The 11,816-nt window shown below is 37.1% G+C and overlaps 1 protein-coding gene across 1 annotated transcript; it reads left to right on the top strand.

Annotated features, from left to right (window-relative positions):
- The first annotated feature begins 1,520 nt into the window (after positions 1–1,520).
- LOC134376636 (olfactory receptor 5A1-like) lies at positions 1,521–2,540 on the top strand. Its single transcript, XM_063095124.1, has one exon. It carries the CDS (start codon positions 1,521–1,523, stop codon positions 2,538–2,540), a length of 1,020 nt encoding a protein of 339 aa, XP_062951194.1.
- The last annotated feature ends 9,276 nt before the right edge of the window (positions 2,541–11,816 follow it).

The raw sequence follows: 11,816 nt of genomic DNA, 5'->3' as shown, positions 1-11,816 counted from the left end.
TCTGGCTGGTGTGATGGCTATGGTGGGGGAAACCACACTGTATGCAACTATGGCAGGGATTCCCATGCATAGCAGGGCTGTCTGTTGCGGCAGCTTTGGCAAAGGTCCCCAGTGTGGCTGATGTGTCTGTGGTGGCAGCGTGGACTCTAGAGATGGCTGCTGCACTTCAGGAGGCTGTGGCAGAGGTCCCAATCATGGCCATGCTGACTGGTGCAGCAGAATGTGCAGGGATCCTGTAAAAAGCTAGCCTGGGCAGTGCTACAGCACCAGTTGGGATGGCTACCAGAGGGAGCAACATTGTAGGTGGTAGCAGCCATGGACAGTGCAAAATTCACTGTGGGAAGGTGGGCGATGGTACTGGATCCTGACCAAGTCACCAGCGAGTTCAGCAGTGAGTGTAGTGGTAGTAGCACTGGGCCTATTCTGCTCTTCTTCTGAGGAAAGGACACATCCTGGGTTCCTCTTCTTCAACAACTTTCCATAATCTTCTCAGCTAAGTATCTTAACCTTTACATGAGTTCGAGTCACTCACCATTGTAGGAGAAAAGTCTTTAACTTGAGCACCAAGGATAGACTTGAGGGCAATTGAGAATCAAAAAAACAAACAAAACCCCCCCAAAAAACCCAAAAACAAAAACAAAAACGAAAAACAAAAAAACAACAGACAGAAAAACTGTATGGAAAAGTGGCAAGTAGTCACAGTTTCCTGGATAAAGGGTTCAGAGATTACAAAAGTTTTTTAAAAGTGTCAATGACGACAAGAAGACTAAAAATCACTGTCCTAGAAAATATACCTCATAAATATCTCTGATTTGAGAAAAGAAAAACATGCACCTGCAAGTTGTGATCATAATGGCTCCTTCATCATCTCTTTTTAACTTCTCAGGAGCCTTTCTAGAGTCATTAAGTCAGTTAAGTCACATCTATTTCTAAGCTGATTCTTGGTACGTCACGTTTCACATCATCCTGCTACATTATTCTTTTATCTCTCCAGGCTTTATGAGAAAAGAAAAGCAGTAAGAGAATTGTCAATACTCCCTGATTATAAATATATTGAATGTTAGTTTTTGAAGACATTTTATAGAGGACCTACTCCAGCATCGTCATTTTACACAGAAGGCACAGAATAATTCTGGGGTGTCTCCAAGCATTGAGTGAATGGCAGATCCATGCCTGAGCAATATTGTTCTATTACACCATATAGAGAAATGACAGTATTTTCCTCATTGACCAATCTCCAAAGTCTCATATATTTGCAAAACCTGGCACGAGAAACACAAAATTTTACATGGTATCATACTAATGATGATTTGCGGTCTTTTGTCCCATAGACAGAGTGATAATATTTATCAAAGTTTTAAAGTTACAGTTGTTGATTATGCATGGACAGCACAAGCTAACTCAACCTTGATGATTCAAGGTTACATATTTAGCCAGGAGCCTGACTGAAAAAAATTATTTGTATTTCCTTTTATTTATGGGAATAAAAATACTTCCTTCTCTGCCCCTTTTCTCAGCAGATGGCACCAAACAAATCTATGGAAGTGGTTGAGAACCACACCTCTGTGGCCATGTTTATTCTCCTGGGACTTTCAGATGAAAAAGAGCTGCAGCTCATCCTCTTTCCAGTCTTTCTGGGCATCTACCTTGGGACTCTCATCTGGAACCTGTGTCTTATCATTGTCATCAAGATCAATTCCAACCTGCACACACCTATGTACCTTTTTCTCAGTTCCCTGTCATTTATAGACATCTGCTATTCTTCCTCCATCAGCCCAAGGATGCTCTCAGACTTCTTAAGAGATGAGAAAATAATTTCCTTCATGGCCTGTGCCACTCAGTATTTTGTCGGGGCCTGGATGGGTCTGGCTGAGTGCTGCCTCTTGGCTGCCATGGCCTATGACCGGTACGTTGCCATAGGTAACCCTCTGCAGTACTCAGCCATCATGGTACCCGGCCGCTGTTGGAAGATGATTGCTGGGGCCTGTGCTAGTGGTTTTCTCAGTAGCTTAGTTCATGTAGTCCCTTGTTTTCATCTCTCCTACTGTGGACCAAATATCATTCAACATTTCTTGTGTGACATAACTCAGGTTATTTCTCTATCTTGCTCCAATCCATTCATGTGCCAACTGATTGTTTTCCTGGTAGCTATTTTTGTGGGGTTGGGTTCTTTGTTTGTTATCCTCTTATCCTATGGTTTCATTGCAGCTTCCATCCTGAAAATATCCTCAGTTAAAGGAAGTGCCAAGGCCTTCAACACCTGTGTCTCCCATCTGGCTGCTGTGATGCTCTTCTATAGCACATGCCTCTCTGTGTACATGCATCCTGGCTCTAGCCACTCCATGAAGCACAAGGTGCTGTCCATTTTCTATGTTATCTTTATTCCCCTGTTGAACCCTCTGATCTATAGTCTGAGGAACAAAGATATCAAAAAGGCCCTCAAGAGGCTGATAAAGAGGCAACATATTTACTTGAGTAAGATTAATATTTGGGCAGCTATTATCACTATAAGGAAGATGGAAGCAAGCATATGTAAGTAAGCTCTTGCAGATCACAAAAATTGGTAGGTAGGGAAAAGTGGGAACCTGGATTCCTTGATTGTTGTTGCCATTGTTTTGAGTTGCCGCCACTAAATGATCTGTTGCAGGTAGCGCCACCAACATTAAATCCCATTTAGAAAGACAGTTTTTGTGATTAGAACCGAGATATATTATACCCTAAAAGTGATTTGGAGTTTTGAAAACAGAGATGCTGACAGGTACTATATGTAGCAGAATGACAAGACCCCCGGATGCTGCGCATCCTGTTCTCTACTTCACAAACATTCTTGATTTCTTATATTTATTTTTAACTTTTGAGCCTTTACTTGTATTTCAATAAAAATATAGTCAATTAATGCACAAAATTAGATATACAATTATAAAAAAAATAAAGAAATATTTTATAACTTTGGTCTCAAACAGAGACACGGAAAGAAAGTGTGTGAGTGAGAGAGAGATCGAGAGAGAAAAAGAGAAGGGGAAAGAGAGAAAGAGCAGGAGTGGGACAATATTTGTCTGTGTTTCCTCTCAAATGACTTTGTTTTTCCACCCTACCCTTTGAGCATGTTGAAGGAAGAAATTAGTAAAAAAGGAATGGGAGGAAAGAATGATAGGAGGAAGGAAGCTCTTTTAATTCAATGGTAGGGCATATTCTTTGAGGTTAAAAAGAAATCATAGTCAGGAATTGCTGTGTATAGGTGGGCCTGGAGCATGCTCCATGGTAACTTCGTAGAGACTGTGCATGACTTAGGAAATGATGAGTGTCATGTGTGCAGGGAGGAAGTACCCCTGTTCCAGAAAACCAAATCGCAATACAACAGAAAATACGACATGATTGAAAAGATTAGCAAAACTCTTTTCTTTTTTTTAAAAAAAAATAAACTGTATTGAGAAATCCTTCAATAAACTAATTAGGAAAAAAGGAGAAGACTCAAATAAGTAAAATCAAAAATGAAAGGTAAGTCATCACAACTGGTAACAGAAATAAAAGGATCATAAGAAACTGCTATACACAATTATATGCCAATAAGTTGGACAACCTAACAGAAATGGATAAATTGTTAGAAATATATGCCTACCAAGACTGAATTACAAAGAAAATGGAAATCTAAATGAGAGTAAGGAGATGGAATGTGTAATTAAAATACTCCCATCAGGACAAAATAAAATAAAATGCCCAACAGTGGATGTCTTCATTGATGAATTCTACCCAACTTTTAAAGAAGTGCTAACATGTGCAGGATACCAACATGAATAATGCAAATGTATTTCATAGGGCCTAACACATAGAAATGCTAAGCTTGGGAAAAAGCAGGACACTTTCCCAGGACTAAAGTCTCTGTTGTAGATTTTTAAAAAATTGTAACACAGCAAAAATGCTCTAAGAGCAGATGTCCTGGGTGCAGCTAAATCTTATGATGCAAAAGTACGAAGATTCTCTGATTGTTTTTTTGTAACCACCTATGTTCCTTTTCTGTAACTTTCTTGACTGGAGAATAAAAACAGAGAGAAAAGCTGATTTGGGGCTATTCCCAGGATCTTTCTTCTATTGAACGAATTATTCCTGGGGGTAACCGCTTCGGGCTTCTCACCGCTCAGGAGAAATGGGTTTTGAGTAATCCTTTGCATCTCCATCACCCTGAGAGAGGTGACACTCACATAACTGAATTAAGTAATGTTGCAGGAAACAAAATCAATGTACAAAAATGAACAGCATTCTTATAGACCAACAAAGAACAAGGAGCAAAAGAAATCAAGAAAGAAAGCTCACTTATAGTAGCTACCAAAGAATAAAATACTTAAGAAAAAAATTAACCAGAGAGATGAAAGTACTCTACAATGTATGCTACAAAACTCTGTTGAAAGGAATTAGAGAGGACACGAAAAATGGAAAGACATTCCTTGTTCATGGATTGGAAAAATTAATGTGAATGTCCATACTACGAATGGAGACCTACAGATTGAGTGCAATCCACAACAAAATACCAGCAACATTCCTCACCATAATAGAAAAAACAATCCTAAACTTCATGTGAAACAACAAAAGAGCCTGAGTAGCTAAAGCAATCTGAAAGAGAAAAAATATGGAGGCATTATGCTATTTGATATCAAATCACACTTTAAGCTATAGTAACCAACACAGCATGTTACTGGCATAAAAATAGCCACATAGACCAATGGAATAGAATACAGAGCACTGACGTCACCCAAGTTCTTACAGTCAACTGGCCTTTGACAAAGGCTCCAAGAACTTACATTGGGCTTCTTCAGTAAATGGTGCTGGAAAAGCTAGATATCCATGTGTAGAAGAAAAAACCTAGAATTATAGCTCTTACCATACACAAAAATCAACTCAAAATGTATTAAAGACTGAAGTAGAAGACCTGAAACTATAAAATTTCAAGGTGCAAACAAAGGGGAAACACTTCAGGACATAAGACTAGGCAAACAATTTATGAATAAGAAAGAAAAAGCACAAACAACAAAATAAAAAAATAAATAGAACTATATCAAACTAATAAGCTTTTGCGCAGCAAACGAGACAATCAACAGAGTGTAAAGGCAACCAACAGAACGGGAGAAATTATTTGGAAGCTATCCGTTTCAACAAAAAATTAATATCCAGAAAAAGAAAAAACTTAAATAAGTTCACACTAAAAATCAAAAGATTCAATAGAAAAATAGGCAAAAGAGCTGAATAGATATTTTTCAAATGAAGAGATACAAACGAACAGCAGTTACATAAAAAAAAAGCTCAGCATAACTAATCATCAGGGAAATGCAAATCATAACCACACTGAGATAACATCTCACCCCAGTTAGACTGTCTATAATCAAAAAGAGAATAACAAATTGTTGAAAGAATTTGGAGAAAGTGGAACTCTTCTACACTTTTGGTTGGACTGTAAATTAGTACAGTCATTACGAAAAACATGGAGGTTTCTCAGACAGCTACAGATGCAACTATCATATGATCCAGCATTCCACTCCTGGGAAATCATCATGTCGAAGGGAAACCTTCACTCACATGTTCATCGCAGCTTTATTTACAATAGCCAAGATATGAAACCAAGCTATATGTCCATTGACAGATGACTGGATAAGGAAAATATGGTATATATACACAACAGAATACTACTCAGCCAAAAAGGAACAGAATTCTGACATCTGCAGCAACGTGGATGAGTTTAGAGAAAATTATTTTAAGTGAAATAAGCCAGACACAGAAAGAGAATTACCACATATCCTCACTCTAATGTGGGAGCAACAAAATAAAGAACGAATGAACCACAACATAACATTGAACTTTCTGAAGGAGAGAACAGGCTTATAACTACTAGAGACAGGAAATGGGAGTGGAGGGCTGTTAGGAAGTAATTGGGTAAGGGACACAAGTGTAATTACAATTTGTAATGATGAACATGCTAATAATACGGATTTGATCATCACATACTGTACCAAAATACTGACAGTTGACTCTGTATCCCATAAATAAGTAAAATTTTAAAAAGTGTAGAAAAAAATAAAAATAAAGAACAGCTAATACCAATTTTTCTCAAAGTATTCAAAAAAATTCAAGAGGCTGAGTACACTCACATTTTTCAAAACAGGATTATCCCTGATTCCAAGACAAACATAGACACTGCAAGAATAAAAAACTACAGGCCAATATCACAGATGAACATAGATGCAAATAACCTCAACAAAATTTTAGCAAACCATATTCAACAGTACTTTAAAAGGACCATTTACCGTGATCAAGTTGGATTTTTCCTTCGATGCAAATATGGTTCAACATACACAAATCAATAAATGTGATATACCCCATTAACAGAATAAAAGACAAAAGTGACATGATCATCTCAGTAGACATACAAAACTATTCTTCAAAATTCAACATCTTTTCATGACATAAGCTCTCAACACATTAGGCATGGAAGCAATATATCACTGCACAATAAAGGCCATATATAACAAGCCCACAGCTAATATATCTAATGGTGAAAAGTTGAAGGCTTTTCCTTTAAGATCAGGAAGGAGAAAAAGATGTGCACTCTCACCACTTGTATTGAATGCAGCACAGGAAGTCCTAGGCAGAGCAATTAGGCCAAAAAGAAATAAAAAGCATTCAAATAGGAAAGGATCAAGTGAAATTATCTCTGATTGCTGACTACATGATGTTATATATAGAAAATTTCAAAGGCTCCACCATAAAATATTATAACTAATGAACAAATACAGTGAAATTTCAGGATAATAATCAACTTACAAAATTGAGTAGAGGAGACGCCCAGTCAGAGAGGTCCAAGATCCATGGGCCACGTGCCCTGTGGTGCCAGTGTGTGACCCTGCAGGTAGGCCTCACTGTCACAGCCCGACTCCATCCCAAGCCTGGCCGAGTGCACACCAACCACAGAAGCACCCAGCCATAGAGGCCTAAGATCCATGGAGACCAGGTGCCCTGTGGTGCCAGAACATGCCCCTGTAGTTAGACCCACCACTGCTGCCTGAATCAATCCCCAGCCTGGCCAAGTGAACCAATCAGAGAAGTGCCCATGTAGAGAGGTCCAAGATCTGCAAAGACTATATACCCAGAGAGTCACCTCCTGAAAGAGGCCCAAGGCCCAAGGCGACCACGCACCAGAGGCACCAGCAGGCAACCGAGCAGAAACTGAGGCACTGATGCAGCCATGCTAAACTGGCAACCCCAGCAGCATCCTAGCCAGACAATAGTGTCGAACCAGTGGACCATGAAATCCCATGCCACAGTGACTAAACATCAAAGGAAAGATACCAGAAATATGAAAAATCAAGAAAGTACACCAACAAATGGTAATAATTCTCAAGCACTCCTATAGAACAAGAAGCCCTTGAAATGTCTGACAAGGAATTTCAAGTGATCATTCTAAGGAAACTAAATGAGATACAAGAAAACCAAGCTAGACAACACAATGAAATGAGGAAAAGAATATAGGATCTGAATGAAATGGACAAGGAATTGAATACCCTGAAAAGAAATGTAGCAGAGCTTGCCAAGCTGAAGAATTCATTCAACAAAATAAAAAACACAACAGAGAGTTTAACCAGCAGACTTGCAGAAGCAGAAGAGAGAACTTCTGACCTTGATGATGGGCTTTTTGAAATAACACAGACAGTCAAAAAAAAAAAAGAAAGAAAGAAAGAAAAAGAAAAAAGAATTAACAACATTGAAGAAAATGTAAGAGATATATCAGACAACCTTAAGTGCTCAAATATCTGAGACATGGGCATTCCAGAAGGGGAGGAAAAAGGAGATTGCACTGAAAACATATTCAACAAAATAGTTGCAGAAAACTTCCCAGGTATAGGAAAAGACACATATCTTCAGATTCACGAAGCTCAAAGATCCCCAGACAGATTCAACCCAAAAAAGTCTTCTCCAAGACATGTTATAGTCAATTGGCAAAATTCAAAGACAAAGAGAGAACCTTAAAAGCTGCAAGAGAGAATCATCAGGTCACCTATAGGGGAGCCCCAATCAGACTAACATCAGACTTTTCATCACTACCCCTAAAAGCCAGAAAGGAATGGGATAATATACCGAACACAGTAAAAGACAGAAATTGCCAGCCAAGAATACTCTATCCCACAAGGCTATCCTTCTGAAATGAAGGGCAAGTAGTATAATTCTCAGACAAAGAAGTAGTGCAGGAGTTTGCTACCACAAGACCACACTTACAAGACATTCTCAAGGGAATACTGGGTTTGGTACCTGAAAAATAAGTATAACTGCCAAAAAAAAAACTTAAGGAAAATCAAAACCCACAAGTAAAATTCAAATGCCAACAATGAAGAGAAAAAAAATGTTTATCTACAACCCAAGGAACAAACAAATACAGAAGACAAACATTAAATCAGAACGAAAGGAACAAAGACACTCAAGACAATCAAACAAAAATTAATGAAATGCTAGGTGTAAATCAACACTTTTCAACAACAGCTCGATGTAAAAGAATTAAATTCCCCAGTCAAAAGACACAGACTGGCTGGCTGGATTAAAAAGGAGAAACCAAGTATATGCTGCCTTCAAGACACCAACCTCACCTATAAAGACTCACATAGACTAAGAGGAAAAAGATGGAAAAAGATTTACCATGCAAACAGAAATGTAAAATGAGCTGGAGTAGCTATTCTTGTCTCTGATAAAATACACTTTAACCTAAAAACCATAAAAAGAGATAATGAGGCACACTACGCAATGATAAAAGGATTGATCCATCAAGAACACATAACAGTCATAAATACATATGCACCCAATGTTGGAGCAGCAAGATTTATAAAGCAAACTCTATTAGACCCAAAGAAGGAAATACCACAATAGGAGGCAAACTGAACAGCCCACTAACAATACTGGAAAGTTCATCCAAGAAAAGAATCAGCAGAAAAACACAAGATCTAAATAACACTCTAGACCCATTGGACTTGGCATATATCTACAGAACATTCCATTCAACCACCTCAGAATATTCATTCTTCTCATCAGCACATGGATCATTCTCCAGGATAGATCACATGTTAGGTCACAAATCAAGTCTCAACAAATTCAAAACAATTGGAATTATAACATGTATTTTTTTCAGACCATGATGAAGTAAAATTAGAAATCAATAACAAATGAAACTCTGGGAACTATACAAACACTTGGAAATTAAACAGCATTCTACTTAATGATGTATGGGTCCAAGAAGAAATCAAACAGGAAATCAAAAAATTACTGAAACTAATGAAAACAATGATACATCATATCAAAACCTATGGGATACTGCAAAAGAAGTACTAAGGGGGAAATTTATTGCATTAAATGCTTACTTCAGAAGAATGTAAAGATGGCAAGTGAACAACCTAATACTTCACTTTAAAGAACTAGAAAATAAGAACAATCCAAACCCAAAGTTAGCAGACAGAAAGATGTCATTAAGATCAGAGCAGAACTTAATGACATTGAAACCCAAAAATGATATCAAAAAAATGAATGAAAATTTGGTTTTATGAAAAGATAAATAAAATTGACAATCCATTAGCAGGGCTAACTAATAAAAGAAGAGAGAAGACACGGAAAACAAAAATTAGAAATAAAAAAGTGATATTGCAGCTGATATATCTGAAATACACGAATCATTTGATACTACTATAAACAGCTATATGCCAACAAATTTGAAAATCTGGAGAAAATAGATAAATTTCTGGACACACGCAAATGACCAAAACTTAGCCAAGAAGATGTAAAAAATCAGACCAGACTAATAACAGTAAAAGAGATTGAAGATGTTATCAGAAGACTCCAAAAAAAGAAAAGCCCAGGACCAGATTTATTCACATCAGAATTCTACCAAACATTCAAAGAGTAACTGACACCAATTCTCTACTAATTATTCCAAAAGATTGAAAAAGTACCAATTCCCCAAACTCATTCTATGAAGCAAACTTAACCCTGATATCAAAACCAGGTAAAGATACAAGTAAAAAAGGAAAACTACAGACCAATATCCTTGATGAATATACATGCAAATATCCTCAATAAAATACTAGCTAACAGAATACAGCAACACGTACGCAAAATTATTATACACCACGATCAAGGGAGATTCATCCCAGGGATGCAAGGTTGGTTCAACATACACAAATCAATAAATGTGATACACTATATCAATAAAATCAAACAATAGGACCATATGATCAACTCTATAGATGCTGGAAAAGCATTTGATAAAATTCAACACTCGTTCATTTAAAGACTCTCTATAAGGTAGGTATAGATGGAAAGTATCTCAATATAATTAAAGCCATTTATGATAAACCCACTGTCAATATAATGTTGAAAAGCTTTCAGCTTTTCCTTTAAGTACAGGAACTAGAAAAGGATGCCCACTCCCACCACTTTAATTCAATATAGTGTTGGAAGTACTAGCCCGAGCAATCAGAGAAGAGAAGGAAATAAAGGGCATCCAGATTGGAAAAGATGAAGTCAAACTGTCCCTGTTTGCAGATGACATGATCCTATATATCAAACAGCCTAAAACCCCCACACAAAAATTCTTGTAATTGATAAACAATTTTCACAAAGTAGCAGGATACAAATTCAACACACAAAAACCAGTAGTATTTCTATTCTCCAAAAGTGAACATGCAAAAACAAAAATCAATAAAGCTTGCCTATTTACAATAGCCACCCCAAAAAATAAAATATGTAGTGATAGAGTTCACAAAGGATGTGAAAAATCTCTATAATGAGAACTACAAAGCACTGCTGAGAGAAATGAACGAGGACACAAGAAGATGGAAAGATGGCCCATGCTCCTGGATTAGAAGAATCAACATTGTGAAAATGTCCATACTACCCAAAGTGATATATAAATTCAATGCAATACACATCAAAATTCCAATGACATTTTTCTCAGAAATGGAAAAACCTATCCAGACATTTATATGGAATGACAAAAGGCCACACATAACCAAAGCAATTCTGAGCAAAATAAATAAATAAATAAATAAAGCTGGAGTCATAACACTACCTGGCTTTAAATTATACTACAAAGTTATAATAACCAAAACAGCATGGTTCTGTCATAAAAAACAGACACACTCATCAATGGAATAGAATAGAGAATCCAGAAATCAACCCACACACCTACAGAAATCTGATCTTTGACAAAGGCACCAAGCCTAAACACTAAGGAACATACTGGCAATTCAGCAAATTGTTCTGGGATATCTGGATATCCATATGCAGGAGAATGAAACTAGACCTATACTTGCCACCATATACTAAAATCAACTCCAAATGAACTAAAGACTTAAATATACACCCTGAAACAATAAAACTTTTTAAAGAAAACATAGGAGAAACACTTCAGGAAGTAGGACTGGGCACAGACTTCATGAATACACCTCCAAAGGACAGGCATCCAAAGGAAAAATAAATAAAATGGATTATATCAAACTAAAAATCTTCTATTAACAGAGTTAAAGGACAACCAACAGAGTGGGAGAAAATACTTGCAAAATATACATCTGACAAAAGAGTAATACCCAGAGTATGCAAGGAACTCAAACAACTTTACCATAGAAAAACAAGTAACCTAATTAAAAAATGGGCAAAAGAGCTAAATAGGCTTTTCTCAAAGGAAGATATACAGATGGCCAACAAACACATGAAAAAATGCTCAACATCACTCAGCATTCGGAAATGCAAATTAAAACCACATTGAGATACCTTCTCACCCCAGTTAGGATGGC

Source organism: Cynocephalus volans, chromosome 4 (genome assembly GCF_027409185.1).
Source record: "Cynocephalus volans isolate mCynVol1 chromosome 4, mCynVol1.pri, whole genome shotgun sequence".
NCBI lineage: Eukaryota > Metazoa > Chordata > Mammalia > Dermoptera > Cynocephalidae > Cynocephalus > Cynocephalus volans.
This window is presented reverse-complemented; position numbering and strand designations above follow the sequence as displayed.

What these genes read in the sequence shown, in the direction of transcription:
- LOC134376636 (XM_063095124.1), top strand. Translation starts at nt 1,521, where the DNA reads ATGGCACCAAACAAATCTATGGAAGTGGTTGAGAACCACACCTCTGTG.